Source organism: Rana temporaria, chromosome 8, assembly GCF_905171775.1.
Source record: "Rana temporaria chromosome 8, aRanTem1.1, whole genome shotgun sequence".
NCBI classification, from domain to species: Eukaryota; Metazoa; Chordata; class Amphibia; order Anura; family Ranidae; genus Rana; species Rana temporaria.
Genome location: NC_053496.1, coordinates 76,810,582 through 76,831,265, shown reverse-complemented (window position 1 = coordinate 76,831,265; position 20,684 = coordinate 76,810,582). Strand labels below are relative to the sequence as shown.

The 20,684-nt window shown below is 40.6% G+C and overlaps 1 protein-coding gene across 3 annotated transcripts in view; it reads right to left on the bottom strand.

Moving 5' to 3' along the window:
* PRKG1 (protein kinase cGMP-dependent 1) overlaps nt 1-20,684 on the bottom strand; it is a 1,173,427-nt gene that overhangs the window by 78,562 nt on the left and 1,074,181 nt on the right. For all 3 annotated transcript variants that reach the window (XM_040362065.1, XM_040362066.1, XM_040362064.1), the window contains exon 8: nt 4,672-4,737. In XM_040362065.1, coding sequence (XP_040217999.1) covers nt 4,672-4,737 — 66 coding nt within the window. The remainder of the gene's footprint in view (nt 1-4,671; nt 4,738-20,684) is intronic.

The window sequence follows — 20,684 nt, the reverse complement described above, 5'->3', positions numbered from 1 at the left end:
ATAAAGGAGCGCTGCTTCTGTATTTACAAGTGACCGCACTCCTCTCCTGGCAACCACCCAGATCCCTCAGGTGTACACTGATCTCTGAGAGCAGAGGAGGAAAGCTGCTTCTTAAGCCTGCACGGACATTGGACATGCTATGAGTAGGATTTAGGACAAAAGAAAACTGTGTACTGGAATTGGGAATGGTGTGGGAGGAGAGACTTGTACTTGGAGGGGGAGTGGGGCTCTGTACTGGATTTGGGAGGGGGTGAGAGGGGTGTCAAAAGAGCTCTGTGGACTGGAATAGGGGTGGGAGGGGAGCCGTGCACTTGGGGGAGGGAGTGAAACTCTGTACTAAAATTGGGGGGGGGGCTTGCACCTAGCACACCCCTGCATGCTGCACCTAGTGCACCCCTGTACTCTGCACCTGGCGCACTCCTGCACTCTTCACCTGGCACACCCCTGCACTCTGTACATGGCACACCTCTGCATGCTTCACATGGCACACCCCTGCACTCTGTACATAGCGCACCCCTAAACCCTGCACATAGCACACCCCTTAACATTACAATCTGCCCATAGTGCAACCCTGAACCCACGCACTCTGTACCTAGCGTACCCCTCAATCCTACACTCTGTACATAGCACACCCCTCAACCCTGCACCTTTTTAACTAGGCACGATTTATGTAGTGTGCCCTTCAACCCTGCACATAAAGCGCCCCTCAATATTAGTATAGTTTGGCAACATCCACAATTTGATGCAGAGGTAATGATGTACAGTAACCTCGCAACCAATCAGTGAGCAATAAAGATTTGCAGTAATCCCTAAAAAACAATCAGTGAGCAGTAATGATGTTCTGTAACCTCCAGCAACAAATCAGTGAGCAGTAATGATGTGCTGTAACCTCTAGCAACTAATGGAGCGGTAATGATGTACTGTAACCTCTAGCAACCAGTCAGTGAGTGGTAATGATATGCTGTAACCTCTGGCAACCAATCAGAATCGCTGCAAGATCTAGTTGCTAATTACTTTATGTCTCAGAGTGTGGGGGGAGGGGGGTCCAAGAAAATGTTTGCCCAAGGTCCAATCAATATTAAAGACGGCCCTGAATATCTCTCACTGAATATAATTGGTTTTAATATTGTCAATATATATAAACTTTTACAAACTGACTAATTTCCCCATCAGTGCCAAACTGAATATCATCACTATATATCACTACTCACTGACTAATATCAAAATCCACTATATATGATACCAAACCAATTTATTATTATTATTATTTAGGTACTTTATATAGCGCTGTCAATTTTAGGCAGCAATTTAAATATATGTACATTCACATCACTCCCTACCCTGAAGGAGCTTACAACCTAAGGTCCCTAACTCACATTCATATACTAGGGCCGTGTGGGAGGAAACCGGAGTACCCGGAGGAAACCCACGCAGGCACAGGGAGAACATGCAAACTCCAGGCAGGTAGTGTTCATGACATTGTGTAGTGATCTGTCACCATCTACTATAGCCACCTATATCACAATATATAATTTGTCCCTAACAAACCAAGTTGTGTCACTATATTATTTGCCACTTCTTGGAAACAAAGTGTGGAAGGAAACCTCATTGAGAACCTCATTAAAAGACTTTTCCAGTGTACATTCAGGTGTAGTTCCCTGCCCAGAAGGGACCAGTGAATTGTACAGTTGTGTACAACCAGCCTGTACAAATCATTGACAGGTTGACTGCAGCCATATCGGCACACGCAGCTGTACAATATACCAGTCAATCCTGGGCAGAGAAATACGCCCAAATATACACTATATGACCCACCTATAACTGGGTGGAAATAGACCATCCCAGTGAAAACTGTCAAATTTTGAATCTATCACTTTCTGTCTTGTAACAATGGTCACCAATACCTAGTCTTTACAATCTGTTGATCAACCTGTTGCCAACCCCCTACTATACTGTAGATATATGGCAATTTATCAGACCTTTACAAAATATAGGGCACAACAAACTCTACATCTGCAAGCAATGTTCATTTAAAAAGACACACATTTTAATAAAGGTAAAATGAACAATGATAAATGACTTCAAAGTAAAGAAATATTCCGCGTTAAATGACTAGGCGAAAACATTTGTGACAACGTCTAAGAAAAATGGAAATGATTACATGCAAATTGCCATTTCAGTGAAAAATAATGTGGTTTGAGGAGATGAATTATTTGTAGTAAGCATTGTTTTGTCTCCTGCTAAGATGATAGCTGCCAATATAAAGCGTTGAGAAAATGTGAATGTTGCAGGGATAAAAACTTAAGCACATAAGAGGCAATGTCTAATTATTGATATAAACAAGTTTGTTTATACAGGTATTTCATACTCTATAATAAAGGAACATTTTTGTATTATTTCAAATCATTTATTGCCAGCTTTATATAGGGAATTTCAGTCAAAATGACACATTTTACTATTAAAAACCACAGTTGTAGAACATTCCATAAAATTACATAAAATATATATCTAATGAACATAGCAATAAGAGAAGAAAACAAAGTATAAACTCCAATAAGACATCAATATCAATAAAGACACTACTGTGGGGATAATATACAGAATTGTACCAAAGTAAATTGGCCAAACGGGAGCAATTACCAGAAACCACTTAGGTTTATTATTTCACAGGTAATAATAAATCTGGTAGGATTTAATGAGGAAAATGTGCTTGTTTATTGAATAAATTTAAGTGGTTATAAAGTCAAAATGTTTTTTACCTTAATGCATTTCCTGCATTACAGTAAAAACTTACCACTACTCTTTTTGCCCCCCCCCCGCTCACCTAATTGGCTCCTCTAATGGTCCAGTACTTTACCTGGCTGCATTGCTGCTGTCCTCTCTTCCTGGTCTCACAGGAGACACTGAGATCAGTTGGAGCCACTAGCCCTGTGAGGGAGGGGGTGTGGCTGAGCCATGCTGTGTGTGTTTATGGATGCACACATCCTTGTTTGGGAGTGTGTCCAGATGGGTGCAAATGGGGGGGGGGGCGCCAAACAAGTAACGGCCTTCTCTGCGCACAATTGTTGCACAATGAGGGAAAGTATAACATGTTAGAAAATGCTATACATTGGGTCATGTATAGGTGGCAGCATGATTGTAGGAGAAATGCACTTAAAAATTCTAAAAAGTATCAGTACTAACATATTGGTGATTAGGCATTTGAGCGCAGGAAAGAAGCAATTATTAAGGATGAATAGAACCCACACTGGGCCAATTTTTAACAAATATCTTTTCAATGAACATCTAGACCAGTGGTTCTCAACCTGGGGGTTTGGACCCCCTCAAGGGTCGAATGACAATTTGCCAGGGGTCACCGAATCCTGGGCTGTTCCTGAAACCCACACCGCTCTCCCAGCCTTTTTGTGGCCGCCCAGCAGGGCTGTCCTTGGAGCCTCCCACTCTTTGCAGCCGCCCATTCAGTTCACAGCATAGAGGTCAGCTGACTGGTGAGGAATGTGAAGTGGGAGGGGCTGGAGGAGACCCTATCTCCTGATTTTGGCATACGTGTCACTGCTGCAAGACACCACAGAGGTGGCGAAAGAGAGTGAAGTCGGAGACACAGTGAGTAACACTACCTGTGGCTAGAGTTGCCATTAAAAGTCCCCACTACAGTTCTCAGATCAGCAGATGACCTTGGCTGATCAGAACTTTCCCCAGCACTGCCACTCATCCCAACTCCCCACCAACACTTCCACTCATCCCAACTCCCCACCCCTCACCAAGGAGTAAGAGAAGCAAAAAAAATAGAGAATACGTAGAATGGAGATGAAAAGGGGAGAGAAAGAATTAGAGAAAGAACAAGAAAGAAGACTAGAAAGAGGGCTGTGTTGAAAAAAAAATAGGATAGAGAGAGATAATAGGGAAAGAAAGGAGAACAAAGAGATGGTGGTACATCCTAAAATGTACCATAAGGGGTTTTAATACTCTACGAGTGGAAGGGACTCAGGGAGCAATAAATGTCTGTGGGTTAGGGTCACAAATTACTTGTCTTGCCTTGGGTGCTGACAACCCATGCTACAAAAATAATTTTACTGTTAGGGGTCCTCACAACTTGGCAAATTTTAGCAAGGGGTCATGACACTAGAAAGGTTGAGAGCCACTGATTTAGACCAACTTTCCAAAAGTGACAACAGGACCTTGGACTATGTCTGTGCAAGAGTGAGTTGACATGTCAGCATATAGTGACCAACAAGGGCGCATGTGATGGAGTGACAACACGTACCTGTAAGCAAAATTGGAAGACATAACTCCCCATGACAGCAAGTGCCTGAACAAGAACAATTATAGTAGGCTTTCATGAAAGCTGCATATTTAAACAAGTGGAAGACAGCTTTTGAAATGACCTTAACATACATGAGATTTTAATAAGTTTAGATCTACTTTAATCCTCCAGTTCTCTATTGTACTGTTTTGGATACTAAACAAGCCCAACTCTAAGGTAGTTACAGGTAAGTCATAGTTGCACTCCACACACATTTTGTTGCCTTCTTCTCAAAGCAATTAATTGGTGTTACCTCTTTAGTGTCACCTAGTTTTAATAAATCATCCTAATAAATAGCCTTGTCACTAACCTGCCATTTCCAAAATAAATAACTGTCTGTATACATAGTATAGTGAAATAGTACTTACTCTCTGTCGATCACAAGACAAGTCACAGGCTCAGCAGCAATCACATTTGCTGTTCGAACATCCTCCCTGCAAAAGAAAATAACTCTAAGTCTTTGTTTTATACACACACACACACACACACACACACACATATATACATATACATACACATTATATTTGTGATTATTTAAAGTGCATTTATAGCCAAAACGTTTTTTTCTAGCTTGCATTGGAGTGTCAAAAGGTTAGAACCCCTGTCACATTTTATTTCTATCTGACTTCCTGTTCTGGTGACACCTTTTTTAACCAGACAGGAAGTGAGGGAAAATCCGAAACGGGGAAAAAGTCAACAATAAAAAGCTGCCCAGGGGATCTAGCAATCCCTTACCTAAAGTGGAACTTTACCTTTAACAAGTTGATAAAATAAATGTTCTTTAGCAAGGAACATGCATTCCGCAATCATAAATATACGAACAAAATTAGTGTGTGCTGTGAATTGCCTCCAGCATTGTTACTGTTTCTGCTTGCTGAAGGCTGTCATTTTGCTGAGGCCCAGAGCTCCCGAACAGCAATAAATCTATAGGCTTTCATCAGAGTTTTGCTGGATTTAAACTATATAGTCACCTATTTTTAATGTTTTACATAGCTATACATGCAAAAGGGTCCAGCCTGATGTGATCTAGCAGGACTTAATTTTCTGACTAAAGTTCCACAAAAAAAAAAAAAAAAAACACTTTTGTCTGTATTGCTGTTAGAGAGTTTTCCTCATTTTATATAACTATATTTTCAATCACATTTCTGTCCAAATATGTAGAACAGTAATGGGAATAAACTTGTAGTAACACTGCAGTATTCATATTACTGAGTGAGCATCACCACAGACAAACGAGGCAATCTTGTTCCAATGAAAAATTATAGTTTTGGGTGAACAAAATATATTTTATTAGCACTTAGTTGCATTTTGGTAATATCCTGAACAAAATGGAAGTTACTAATAAAGTAAAAAAAAAAAAAAAAACTAAATCTTTTATTATATCATTTAGAACTGCTAGTAATTAATCTATTAGCATTGTACAAAGGTATATGCAGAGATATATAGGGGTTGATTTACTAAAGGCAAATGGACTGTGCAGGAAGTGCAGTTGCCATCTGCAAGTGCAGTTGTTTCAGAGCTTAGTAAATGAGGTAAAGCTTCCCTTTGCAAATACCCAATCACATCAAGGAAAAGTAAAACAAAAATGCATTTTTGCTTGCATATGATTGGATGATGGATGTCAGCGGGCAACTGCCTTAGTACAATTCTAATAGATTATTTACTAGAAGTTTTAAATGATTTAAAATATATATTGTTTTTACTTAGTAACTTTGCAAAGTGCACAGTCTTTTTTTCCCTTTATTAAATCAACTCCATAGTGTTCAATCAATCAAAGTGCAACTTTTTTTTTTAGCTTTGGATAGACTATGGAAGAGTTAGAACTACTCTGAGGATTTACCACTATGTGTGGCTTTTTTAGAGAGATTTCCCCTAATTTCTGTACTGTGGACAGAATTTTACCAGACATGAAGTGAGGAAAAAACCTGCAGCAGACAGCAATAAAGTGCTGACAGTGATTGCCTACTTAAAGGGGTTGTAAAGGTAATTTTTTCCCCCTAAATAGCTTCCTAGTGCAGTCCTCCTTCACTTACCTCATCCTTCGATTTTGCTTTTAAATGTCCTTATTTCTTCTGAGAAATCCTCACTTCCTGTTCTTCTGTCTGTAACTCCACACAGTAATGCAAGGCTTTCTCCCTGGTGTGGAGAAAGCCTCTTGAGGGGGAAGGGGGCAAGCAGGAGTGTCAGGACGCCCACTAACACACAGCTCCTTTCTCTATCTGCAAAGTAGAGAGTGTCCTGACTTGCCTGATCGCCCCCTTAAGAGTCTTTCTCCACACCAGGGAGAAAGCCTTGCATTACTGTGTGTAGTTACAGACAGAAGAACAGGAAGTGAGGATTTCTCAGAAGAAATAAGGACATTTAAAAGCAAAATCGAAGGATGAGGTAAGTGAAGGAGGACTGCACTAAGGTAAAGGAAGCTATTTAGGGGATTTTTTTTTTCCTTTACAACCCCTTTAACCATTTCAAAACTGGGCCAATGTTGATATTTTTCATGTACTTTTTTTAGAACCCCCAAACATTATATCTTTTTTTGAAAGCAGAGACCCTGAATTTTTTTTTTTATGTTGCTTGATATTTACGCAGCCATTTTTAAAACACAAATTTTGGGGAAAAAACACACTTGTGAATTGTAGTGCACACAAACACAATATACTATCCAGTTTTTTTCTAAAATATAAAATTTGATGTTATACTGAGTCAATATTAGCCAAACATGTCAGATTATTTTTAGAGTGAATTTTATATTTTAAAATGTACCATGCATTTTAGCAGGCGTGAATGTATGTGCATTTGCTAGATGTGCACTGGTGACATTAAGAATTCAGGGCACCTGCGCACATCTGCAAAAGGCAGCACATTTTTGTGATGTGCAGGAAAGCCTGCAATTTTTGCGATGTGTACGGAAAAAAAAGTAGTCCATGAAGCAGAGTCAAGTGGTCTGTAAATATCCTCAAAGTCCTCATTCCTAGCACAACCCCCAGCTCTGAAATCAACCTCCCAGCACAAACCCCCTCCCTCCAATCCCCCCTCCTAGCAAAACCCACTTCTTACTCCCAATTTCCCCTACTTCTAACACAACTTCCCAGGGTACCAAATCCCCCTCCTAGCACAATTCCCCACCTCGTACTCTTGCTGACAAAACCAAAAGCTGTGCAGGCCGCTTAAAATGTCCTTAGCCACAGCTTTAAAGTGTAAGGAAAAACTCCCAATGTGCGTTTTTTACCTATAAATAAGCCTATAATAAGGCTTACCTATAGGTACAGTAAATATCTCCTAAATGTGCACCATTTAGAAAATACTCACTTTAAATGCACGTCAATGGTGCATGCCCTCTGAAGGAACTGCATACCCATGTTGTTACTACAGAGCCCTGCCGTAAACAGAGATTCTCGCACATATGCACGGGATTGATGTCATCACCGGCTCGGCCATTCACATCCCCAAAGCCTGCAAACCTGGGAAGGACACCGGGTGAAGATGGAAGCGCCTTCAGCGGTGACAGGGCGCCACTGGAGGGCTTTATTGTCAGGTAAGTCTGTCTTAATGTGTTAGCAATGCCTACTTGCACTGCCTGGTACCTATAATTTATTAAATTTTTTATGCGGTTTGCTACCACTTTCAGGACGGCCTGCACAGTTTTCCATTTTGCTAGCAAGAAGGCAGCAGGGAGGAGGAGAGAGCCAAAAGGAGATGCGGGCTGTGCTTTCTCTTTCCTCTCTTTATACAGGAGTTAACATAGGATTATGTTCTGTGTTAGCTCAGCTCAAATTGCATTGGGTTGGGACAGTTTTTTGTAATTTTCCCACGACATGCTAGTTAAGAAACACTGCAATATACCCCAAATTTCTCCTCCTGCTCTCAAAAGCTGATCAAACCAATATCAGACATGATGAAATCCTCATCGCTTTTGGTTTCTTACATCATAGAGGGCAGGCAGGTATAGATGTACCTTCTTCCCCTTTCGGTTCAGTAAGGCACAAAACGTTGGTGGTCCTGCCCCCCCCCATTGCATAGGAGAGCCCAGTGAGGGTGGCAGGCAGGACCCCCTTCCACACCCTGTAGAAGTGGTTGGGCGCCAGTGGAGCCGTTCAGACCACTTCTAAATTAAGTCCCATCAACAGCTGGAAATGTTGGCACCAGGATCATGGCTACAGCTGCCAAGGGCATGAAGTGGTTAAAAAAAAAATACTTCTGTTTGTGGTGCTGTTGCAGAAATTTCCCCTCATTTTCTATTTTAGGGAACAACCTTTTTTAACCAGATAGCAAGTGAAAGCATCTCTCCAATTACAGTAAAACCTTACAGGAGTTCTAATCGTTCTTTGCTTTATAAATATTTGACTCATAGGGTAGATTTCCTAAAGGCAAATTGACTGTTCACTTTGCAAGGGAATTCCCCTTAGCTTAGTAAATGTACTAAAAATTCACTGTGCAAAAAATAGCCAACCCCATGCAAGGAAAATATAACAAAAAACATAGTTGGACATTGATATTTTACTTATAGGTCACCTCTCAATAATATCAATTTGTAATGTATATGTATTATTATAACAAAGCAGTTCAATTACTTAATCTTAGACACTTGCAGAGTATCACACTTAATAGAAGTGTGAATTTGTATTATTTGAACTACCCTTACACATTATAGAGTATTTTAAAGCTGATCTCCAGCTTTAGTTTCAGTTTAAATAGTTTGCTTGGGCCAAGACGGCCCAGAAGAAAATGGTGTCAGGCCCTGTACACACGACCAGTTTTTACGGCAGAATTCAGCCAGAAACTCGATGGGAGACGTATTCTGCCGAGAAAACCGGTCATGTGTACACTTTTCGCCGAGGAAACCGACAAGGATCTCGTCGGGCCAAAAAGAGAACATGTTCTCTATTTCCTCGTTAGTCAATGGGAAAAGTTGGCTCGCCGAGATCCTCGGCGGCTTCACAAGGAACTCGACGAGCAAAACGATGTGTTTTGCCCGTCGAGTTTCTCGGACGTGTGTACGGGGCCTTAGTCTGAGCAGGATTCAGCCATTCAGAAGCAGCTTTGTATTCCGTCAATGAATCTTAAGACCATTTTCCTTGAACTGTATGAACTAATCAAGTCTGAAGTCAACCTCAGACAAGGCATGTTATTTAGTGACATGGGCTAGCCTGTAAAGTTAATGCATTAGTCATACAGTAAGCACATTGAAATACATTTAGAAACTACATTGTTTTTCATTTATAGAATACCATTACCAATGTTTTTAAGGGTGGCTTTGTGGCCCAATATTGGCAAGCAGTATTTGCATTATTTTTCAATCTTAAAACTGACATAGTAAGTAGTCAAAAGAGACACAGAGACACAGAGATGTCTCAGTATGTAGTACTTCTATGGGTAAATCTCTTTAAACACTAATGCCCTGTACACACAATCGGAATTTCCGATGGAAAAAGTCTGACTGATTTTTTCCATCGGAAATTCCGACCGTGTGTATGCCCCATCGGAGTAATTCCATCTGAGAATTCCATCGGAGTTCTCCTTTCCTCCGATGGAATTCCGTCGAAATTCCGATGTGAATTTGGTTGGACAAAGGTCCGATCATGTGTACGGGGCTTTAGAGATCATTTAATTTCTCTAAAGAAGTTATAACAGCTCATACACTCATTACACCTATTAATTTGAACTCCAATTACCATTTTTAACTGTGAACATCTAATTATTGAAAATATGAGAATGATAATAAAAAAAGGGTATAATTCCATAATGATCATAAAGTGTGCTAGTGGTGTGGTTGGACCTTGAATTATACATGGTAGCATTGGCCCATGCACACATTATCGCAATGGGGTTTATTTACTAAAGCACAATCCATCACACTTCAGCAGAGACTCCAATCAGCTTCTAACCTCAGCTTGTTCAATTAAGCTTTGGCAATAAAACCTGGAAGTTGATTGGTTTCTATGCAAAAGTGAGGCTGATTTTGCACTCTCAAACTTTAGTAAATAAACCCCATTATCTTACTTTGACAAGTCTCACACTTAACAAAGATTGTATTGAATAGAAGTATCCATTTCCTTTTATAATGTAGAAGGCAATTTGTAGCGCTATGAAAACAAGGCAATATATTTCTCTAGCGCATAAATGTGTTATTTGATTTCTTTTGTAGATAATACTGTTTGTGCCCAGCAGCAAATAGGAAAGAAATAATGAGTGCTCATTTTATTCTACGTATTATAGGATAGCTCATTTATAGGTGAAGAGCTGAATTTCCACATGTATAAGTAAGGCATAACGTATTTTCTAGCCAGGGTTACCCAGGTTGATATTTTAACCAACTTTCTGAACCAGCATTTTTTGAAATAGCTGATGGTTCTTTAATATTTTAGTCACAATCAGTTTTCAGATCTTGATTTTTTTTGGTCTTTCTTATATGCCATATTATTCCCTACCAATGATTTCCGTGATTGTTCGTTTGTGAAGGTTATTGTGTCTAGGGAACATCTAAAGGGTTTTTTGCATGTGTTATGTAAGGATAAAATATATTCTAAATACAGCTAGTTTAAACGCTTAAAGGGGTTGTAAAGGTTAGTTTTTTTATTTTCTAAATAGGTTACTTTAAGCTAGTGCATTGTTGGTTCACTTACCCTTTCCTTCAATTTAACTTCTAAATGTTTTTTTTTTCTTTGTTTTCTTTGTCTGAATTTCTCACTTCCTGTTCCTCCTCAGTAAGCTGTTCTGGATGACTAACCACCGCTCGGATGATGGTGGAAAGCTTACTGAAGAGAAACAGGAAGTGAGAAATTCAGACAAAGAAAAAAACATTTAAAAGGCAAATTGAAGAAAAAGGTAAGTGAAACAACAATGCACTAGCTTAAAGGAACCTATTTAGAAAATAACAAACAAACCTTTACAACCCCTTTAAAGGGATTGTAAAGCTTTTATTTTTTTTAAATAACAAACAAGTTATCTCTTTGGCGGCTCTCACAGCTCCGCCCCAGATAGTATAACCCCCAGGGGAAGCGCTATCCTGGGGGGGGTTAGCTTGCAGGCGCGCTCCCAAGTCCATCATTCGACCTGAATGTAGAACTCGGCCCCGCCCCCCAGGTGCCCGCATCATTGGATTTAATTGACAGCAGTGGGAGAAAATGGCTGCGCTGCTATCAATCTATCCAATCAAGAGCCAAGAACCCTGGGCAGAGGGACAGCGCGTCTCTGCCGTGGTAAATTCCAGGGCTCGGGTAAGTAAAATGGCAGGGGGCTGGGGGGCCGGTCACTGGCAGGTGTTTTTTTACCTTCATGCACAGGATGCATTAAGGTGAAAAAACATGAGGGTTTACAACCCCTTTAAGGGTTTTTGCACATGGTACTGATGTATGAAAGCAGGATCTTCCTGGCAAAAAATTTGAGTATGGTCCGCGTAGTGTTTGCATCTACATGTTTATATGCACTTATATGTACATAAAAATTCTTCTAGCTATAAATAATCTACTATTCAAGGTGGGAGGTGTGATTGATGCATGCACTTGCGTGCATCTGTATAAAATACTGAGCAGTAGCCCAGATTTGGGGATTTTACTGAAATTTAACACCTGTGTGTACTGGCCCATTAAAACAAAAAAATGCCTGAACTCCTGAAAACCTGGTGTTTTGGCACCTGTGTGCATAAGCCCTTAGGCCTTGTTTACACTAGCAGTATTCTCTGAAGATTAATCTGTGTTCAGATTGCTCTTTAATAAGTCATGAGGTGGTGTTCTATTGTCATCTCACCACTTGCTTTAACCTCTTGAAACCCGCACTAGCAATGCAGTAGCAGTTCACTCCCATTCAGTAGAATGGGTCACGTTGAGCCCACACAATGTGACAGAGGGGATCGTTTTTGCCATGCTGTGATACAAAGCATCGCTGCCCTGACATGTGTACACCCCTAGCCACTGCCATTATAGCTTAATGGGGAGCGGATGAGGGGGACAGTGGAAAATGTGGCTCAATCATGTTTTACCACCACCCCCTGACTGCCGGTGTAAATGAGGCCTTAATATGTCTTATTGGCTGTTATTTGCCCACACAGCACCACCCACAGAGAGATAAGCAGCCGGCTGTGTAAACCCGTCAACATAGTCATTGTTTATGATTTCTGGATGGATAAGGGAGGAAGGAGTTGTGATGTGTAGGACATACATGTGGGGCATATAACTGAGATCCATGAACTCAGATTTTTTTATTCTGGCAGATCTGTGCTAAAATTATGCAGACAACCATAAGGGGGATTTTATACAGATACAACCATAATCATTGATGTGTAAAGTACCTCATTACATATACGATCTTGTATCTGCCAATCAGAAAAATACATGTATATGCTCAGTCTAATAAAACATGAGTTTAGATTAGACTGAACAGGTTCTCTAGTTTTAATTAGCTTAGTGGTTTAGTATGAATTGAATATAAAAAAAAAATTCACGCCTGGAATGTAATAGATGAGGCTTTTAATGACATTAGGACCGACAAAACATGTCATTGAATTTTTAATAGAATAACCTGTAACAACTGTAGAGGTTTTGCTCTCTGATCATACACTTATAGTAAAAACGTGTGTATAAACTGAAAGGTTCTTATTTCACAGTAAGCATCGGAAAAAGAAATGGTTGCATTTAAGTGGAACTAAACTGTATCTAAGCACCACAGACTGAAAATGCTATATAATCCATGTTTAATATTCAAACCAAACTCACCCATCCATCCATGTCTCTATGCTTTATTTTGTCAAAAAATCACTTTGAAAATACCTCTCTAATATTTCTAGTCATGACCATCTTGAGCAAGGGTAGATGATTAATTTAGCTGAAAAAAACCTCCTGAAGACTTCTGGGATTAATGACATAATTTTGACCTAGGCTAGAAACCAGGAAACAACTGAACAAATGCAAAAATAATATATAATCTTTCTTCCTATTTATGAATGCTAGCAGCAAATGGATTACAATTGTTAATGTTGATTGAAAGAATTTCTTTCCGCTTTAAGATTCATTATGTGCTCGACCTTACATTGCTAGCAAAATCTAGCAGGCTACTTTTTTTAATAATATTGAGGGCTACATAGCATGATGAGGATTTTGAAATGCTTCATTTGCTGTAACCTACACCCAGGGCTGTCTTTAACACAAGGCAAAAGGGAAAGCTGCCCCAGGCCCAGTCATTGTTGTGGGGCCCAAGGCAGCTTCCCCTTGAGCCCGCACTGGCCGTAAATAGTTGATAAGTGGATTCAGGAGGGCCCAAGAAAATGTTTGCCCGGAGGTTCAATCAGTATTAAAGATGGCCGTGCTTACACTCCTCAGTCTACCCTACACTTTTGTCTACCAATGTTCTGGCCTGTTTGTACTTATCCAAGGCTTGTCCTTTAACCTGAGAGCTTAGATCTGTGGACTGACTGTGAAGCACAGACAATGGGAATCCTGAGGCATAATACAAATATTTAATTGGTGGGTGCACACGATCAGAACTGCATGATCTACCTGCAAGAGACCCACGTTGGTCATTTAACCACTTGCCTACAGCGCACGTTCACCCCCTTCCTGCCCAGGCCAATTTTCATCTTTCAGCGCTGTCACACTTTGAATGACAATTGTGCGGTCACGCTACACTGTACCCATATAAAATGTTATAATTTTTTTCACAACAATAGAGCTTTCTCTTGGTGGTATTTAATCATTACTGGGGTTTTTATTTTTTGCCAAAGAAACAAATAAATCCAGACATTTTGAAAAAAAATAAACTGTTGTCATAATTTGTTGTAACATTTTGCAAACAGGTAATTTTTCTCCTTCACTGATGTGTGCTGATGAGGCTGCACTAATAAGGCAGCACTGATGGGCACTGATAAGTGGCTCTAATAAGTGGCACTGAAGCACACTGATGGGTGGCACTGATAGGCAGCACTGATGAGGCACTGATGGGCACTGTTTGGCAGCACTGATCGGCACTGATAGGTGACACTGGTGGGCATTAAGTGGCACTGATTTGCACTGGTAGGTGGCACTGGTGGGCACAGATAAGGCGGTGGCTCTCTATGTTCAGGACCGATGTCCCTCTGACAGAAGCCGTTGATCAGGTTTTTTTTTCTCTTCACGCTGATGGCATGGGGAAAAAAATAGCAGATTACTGGCTCTGTTTACATCACGTGATCAACTGTCATTGGCTGACAGCTAATCACTTGGTAAGGGGTCAGGATCAGCCCCCTTACTCCGATCTATGATCAGCTGAGTCACATTGATTCACTGTGTACAGAGTGCACCGTGTACTGTACATAGATGCCCTCCCAGCAATGTAGACCTATCTAGCCGCCTTTGGCTATAGCACGTGCGCGAAGAGGGTAAAACAATAAAGATGCCTCAGTCCTGAAACTTGAAGTGAGCTTCTTTGTCATGTATATGCAGTAGAGATTGGTTTCACAATGCAGAAATTGAGGAGATAAAGACTTCTCCCTTATTATTCACAAAGAGAGACACACACCTCTTTTCAATTGCTTTGTGCAAAAAAAAATCCAAAAGGTGACCACAGCATTGTGGCCTTAAAGTGTTACTAAACCCAGGACACTGCATTCACTAGATCTGAATGAATAAAGAACTCTGCGCTATGGAAATAAAAATATAAATATATTAAAGAAGCTGCTCCCCTAAAGTGGTGTGAAAACAACTTTGACAATGTGAGGGGTGTATAATAATAAGGGGGGGATAATAGTAAGTCATAAATAAATTCCAAATTCTAGCTTGAAACAATATATTAACTATAAGGTCAACAATATAATGGTGATTTAAAGTGCAAGTGCTTATATAATGAGAACATCAAAAAATAGGTGCAAACAGGTCCAAAAAATGCAGCAATGGTCACTAAATGATAAGCATTGGTAAGTCAATGCATCAAATGGTTGACTTGAGAGTAGACACCATCACCACGGAACCGATATCAAACTGGCGACACCCGGTGAAAGATAGAGGTTCAATCAGTATTAAAGATGGAATTCTGAGGCATAATACAAATATTTAATTGGTGGGTGCACACGATCAGAACTGCATGAAACGTACGTCGAGGCACTCCTGGTCACGTTCAGCCACTTCCAGATTTGGCACAGAGGGGCGGTGGAACGCACGCTACACCTACCCATGAGAGTAAGACACAGTGCAGCTGGTGCTCCACGTCACATCTAGCTGCAATACGCTTGATTCCTTAGTGCCAAGGTCTCGGCACTTGCACAAGATCATTTCTGGCCAGTCCCATCCAGGTACCAGTACAGACCTTAGGCCACCAACTGTACTAAAGCTCCGCCTGATCCTTTTTTCATACAAAGGGTCATGGTGGTCTGGTAAGTAGGCACTTACCTCTATGTTTCACTGGGTGTCGCCAGTTTGATATCTGTTCCGTGGTGATGGTGTCTACTCTCAAGTCAACCATTTGATGCATGGACTTAAATTGCACTTTAAATCACCATTATATTGTTGACCTTATAGTTAATATATTGTTTCAAGCTAGAATTTGGAATTTATTTATCACTTACTATTAGCGCCCCCTTATTATTATACACCCCCCACATTCATTAGATCTGGTCTCCCATAATGCATATAACATGGAAATGCAATTATTTGAGTAAATATAAACTGCTAAATACCTTTTCTCATTAGCAGTATATAGCAGTCTTGTGCTTTCTATTAGTTCCTGGTGATGCTTGTAGGAGTTTTCATACTGTATTGAGCTTTCTTTTGAGGCTGATCCTCTGTCTGGACATGTTTGGACAGTGGTGATTGGCCCTGTGATAATCACATGCGCTCTCCCAAGAAAAGAAAAAAACTCTCTAGCAATTCACACCAAACTGAGCATGTGCAGCCTGACTCCAAAGGCTTATCCGAACCTGTCCAGGGGAACAGTGCAGGGAGGGGAAGATCTGTTCATACAAGATCAAGCAGCTTTTTTACACAATGCAGATGATTAACCCCTAAGGTTCCACAGTGTATATAACAAGCATGCTTTACTGCATATACAGACTGATTTTTCTGATGTGGGTTTAGTAACACTTTAAGTATCAGCATATAAATAGCTCTGTTATTCAATGTACAAAACTGGCAGTATGGAAATTAGAACCTTCTCTTTTCTAGCTCTTAAATTACTCTTTCTCAAGTATGAGTACTTCCCTCTTACAGACAGTTAGATTTTATGAAGAAAACTCTTATTAGAATGCCAATTTATCAGAAACTATGACTCTTAGCAGTAAGTCACAGCCTACCTTCATTTGTCGCTGCTCTGGCTCACGGCTCTGGCCAATCACAGCGCTGGAGCCCACGAACCCGGAAGTAACTCTGGGAAAGATGTCGGCCCTGTCAGCGATGTGCCAATGCTGATTCAGGGCATTGTTCTAAGGTAAGTCATTAAAAATGACCTAGTGGGGCGTGGCTGGACGAGGATGGCGCAGGACGTTCTTGAGATGAGCTCCGTCTGACCTAATAGAATCGGTAGCCATCTGATTCCTATTCTACCGATACAGTGCCCCAAATCTATCATCCGGTACCCGGGACTCTCCCTGTACGGCTCCTTACCTTTTTGGGTGTCCGGGGTGTCCGCATTCTCTGGGGATTGAACCGAGGCCTAATCCAGCACTGGGACTCCGACGCCATCTTGAGGCCTGGGAAGCTGCGGAAGACGCCGCGATCGAGTGGGACAGGGAGGGCGGACGAATCGGTCGCTGACTCACTCCCGCCTGCTACACTAAGCCCTGCTGAGGGTGCCCGGAGCAAACCTCCGTAAGGTGATTAGAAGAGGCGCCCGTCCTCATTACCGGAGGCCCTCTGACGCAGTATGTAATATAATACAACTGCTGAGGTGACACCGCCATCTTGTGGCCTGCAGGTCTATTACAGTAGGAATCATATACTGTGACATATACTGCTGGAATTGTCCTTTTTACACATTAAATCATCCTCTGGAAAATAACATTAAGAGAGGGATATATAGAAGGCTAATTGAGTGACTGAAAATCTACAAAGGCCTGACAGTATCTCAATAGGCCTTCTCCTCACGGTCCCAAGCACATCCTGGACTCTGCAATTTCTATATTACCTCACTCACTGTAAAAGGCGTTGAGATTATATAATGCAAGCCGCCATCTAACAGCCTGCATATTTCTTACTAATTTGAAAAATATTATAGACACTTTTCTGTGGCAAAACTACTGAGATTAACCACTTTTCTCTCTTATTCCGCCTCAGTGATTTAAACTCAGAGTGTAGTGAATTGTGACCATTATACTGTGGAATTTCTATAAGGATCTGATAGTATATGGATGAATTTTATGCACAGGTCACCGTGACATCCTGAAACATACATAATCCACTGTATCATACTATTTGGAGTTATTATTATATTTATTTTTTTATCTAAACTGAGGTAATTCTTAGTTCACTGGTTACCTGACTGCAATGATTATCTAATAACAGTAGTCGAAGGTTGGTTACCAACTGAATACGATGCCCAGGGTCTGTGTTTTACAGTGTGGAATTATCCTATGATTGTCCCTGCTATGGAAACTTGCTGAGGTATTCCTACACACCGTCCGATGTTAGTCGACAAAAGCTACAAACCAATCCGCTAATATAACACCTGCATGATATGTAATTTGAGGCATTTTTATGATGCTGATCTTTTCACAATACTTACTGTAAAGGCTCAAATCTGGGCCTGGTCTGTTCACATAAGTAATACCTACTGTAAGATGGTGGTTATAAGACTGTTATGCCTATAGGAACTGATATAGGAGTGAACTGTTGATTTTACGATATAGAGCAACTCTACCCCTGCTGATAAGAATTCACTATAACACTTATTATATATGAAGGGGAAACAGGGCAAAAAAAATAAGAACTCAATTATCAAGGAGAGTCTTTTTAATATGGACACACCTCCTCATACAAGTCCTCAGGTGCCTGTGGTGGATCCTAAGTTTACTGAACATTTCTCGTCTCATGTGACACCCTCCTCATCACCTCCTCCCTTAAGTTCTACTACATCTTCAGCTTTATTTTCATCTGTAGTAAGGGAGGGTATAATACCTATAATGGCTGATCACGGGATTCCTATGGTTTCTCCCTCACATGACCCTATACAAGTAACTGCTAACGTTGAAACTGCCCCAGAAGTTTCTTTCAATGTTGCTGATCTCTATAACAGGATTTCTGAAATGCTGGAAAGGGGTTTAGCTCACACGGCTGAGAAAATTACTAAAGATATTAGGGCAGACTTCCAATGTCTTGGCAACAGGATTGATTCAGTTGAGCATAAATTGGACACTAACGTTTCTAAAACTGACCAACATGATGATCATATCCATTTCCTACAAGAACAACTGAAGGCCGCTCAGGCTAAGATTGACGATTTGGAAAACAGGTCAAGAAGAGAAAACTTCAGGGTTAGGGGTCTTCCTGAATCCATTATGGACATTCATTCAGCAATACGAGACATTATGAGAATCCTCCTTCCATCTGCACCTGATATAAAATTGGAAATTGATAGGGCTCATAGATCATTAGGTCCACTGAGAAGAGATGGTTTGCCCAGGGATGTGGTGGTCAAGCCTCATTATTTCTCCACCAAAGAAGACATTATGAAACGGTCCAGACAACAGGAGAATCTTCAATACCAAGGTACTAATATACAAATATTTTCTGACATTTCACCATATACCATTCAGAAAAGAAGAGCAATGAAACCGTTATTGTCTGCCCTCATCAACAAAGACATCAAGTATAAATGGGCTTTCCCCTTTGCCTTAAAATTCAATTATAATGGTAGAAACCATATAATACATAATTTCCAAGAAGGTGAATGACTTCTGTCTGATCTGAAAATTATATCTCTTGATCCTGTCATGGACACTAATCCGCCTCAACTTCCATCTGCCAAGAGGAACACACCTACTAGTCCGACTCAAAATCCTTGGAACAAGGTCAAGTACAGGAAAATTGGAGGTGACCAAGCACCCTGATATTGAATAGACTTACCCAGGACGTATCTCTTAATCTTTAATTCAGATGAATTTTTATCCCGGAAGCTTTCTAAAAAAAGAAGACTCCGGGATTACATGTCTAGTTTAATGCCGTTTTTCTTTAGATTATTCTCCTATTGTTTTTTGGTCATCCTATGATTCACATGCCTTTTTTCTTAAACTTGTTTTAAGGTGTGATGTTTAATCTGTCGGCAACTGACGACGGTGAGGTATTGAACCTCAACTTACCTCTTGTGTCGACACTTTGTCGACCCAATGGGTAAGAATATAGTCCTTTTCTGGGACTATGCAAAAATTTCTTGTTTGAATGAGGGAAGGAGAATCATTCTCTTCCCCCATTCTGGGTCACGAATTGACCTTGCACGATCTAATAGTTTATTGTGCTATATGTTTTTTTATTTTTCTCTTCTTATCTCTCCTTTTCATTTCTTTTTCTTTCTTCTTCATACTCTCTTCGTTTCTTCAGCCTGCCTGCCATTGTTCGTATTTGCGAGACTATTGATGATATCTGTACGGTCCTGCATGTTCATAGATGTCGACAAGACTTATGGCTGGATCGAATGATGTATCTAAACCCCTTAGTGTTGTTACTCACAACACTCAGGGGTTGAATTCTCCTGTTAAGAGGCGCAAAGCTTTTCAAGTATACAAGTCTCTCCGTGTAGATGTGGTTTTCCTTCAAGAAACCCACTTTCCTAAACGATACAACCCTTCCTTTATGCATGCCCACTTTCCATTGTTTTACCTAGCTAAAGCAGAAAACAAAACTAAGGGTGTGGCCATTTTGTTTTCTAGGTATTGTAATTTTAACCTGACTAAAGAATTTGGAGATCCGGAAGGTAGGTTTCTATTGTTACAAGGTACCCTTGATGGCAGACTATACACATTTATTTCTTATTATGCTCCTAACAGAGGTCAGAAAAAGTTTTTCTCTCAGATGCTTGATACCCTCCGACCATTTATGGAGGGGATCATTCTTATGGGTGGAGACTCTAACCTAGCTTTTGACACGGGATTGGATAAGTCCAAACCTTCTGTCAATGGAATCGTCAGACCGACTAAACTTAGTCTACAAGTAGCACGCATTCTACATCAGTCTAGATTAACTGACATCTGGAGGGAGTTGAACCCCAAAATTAAGGACTATACTCACTATTCTAACCCTCACCATTCTTATTCGCGTATAGATCATATATTAATCTCTAACCATCACGTCCCAGCTGCCATTAAGTCTCACATAGTTGATGTTTCTTGGTCAGATCACTCGATGGTTCTATTGTCACTGAGGAGAGAGGACACTTCTCCTAAAGTGTCTCATTGGACACTAAATAAGTCTATTTTGAAGGACCCTGCCCTAAT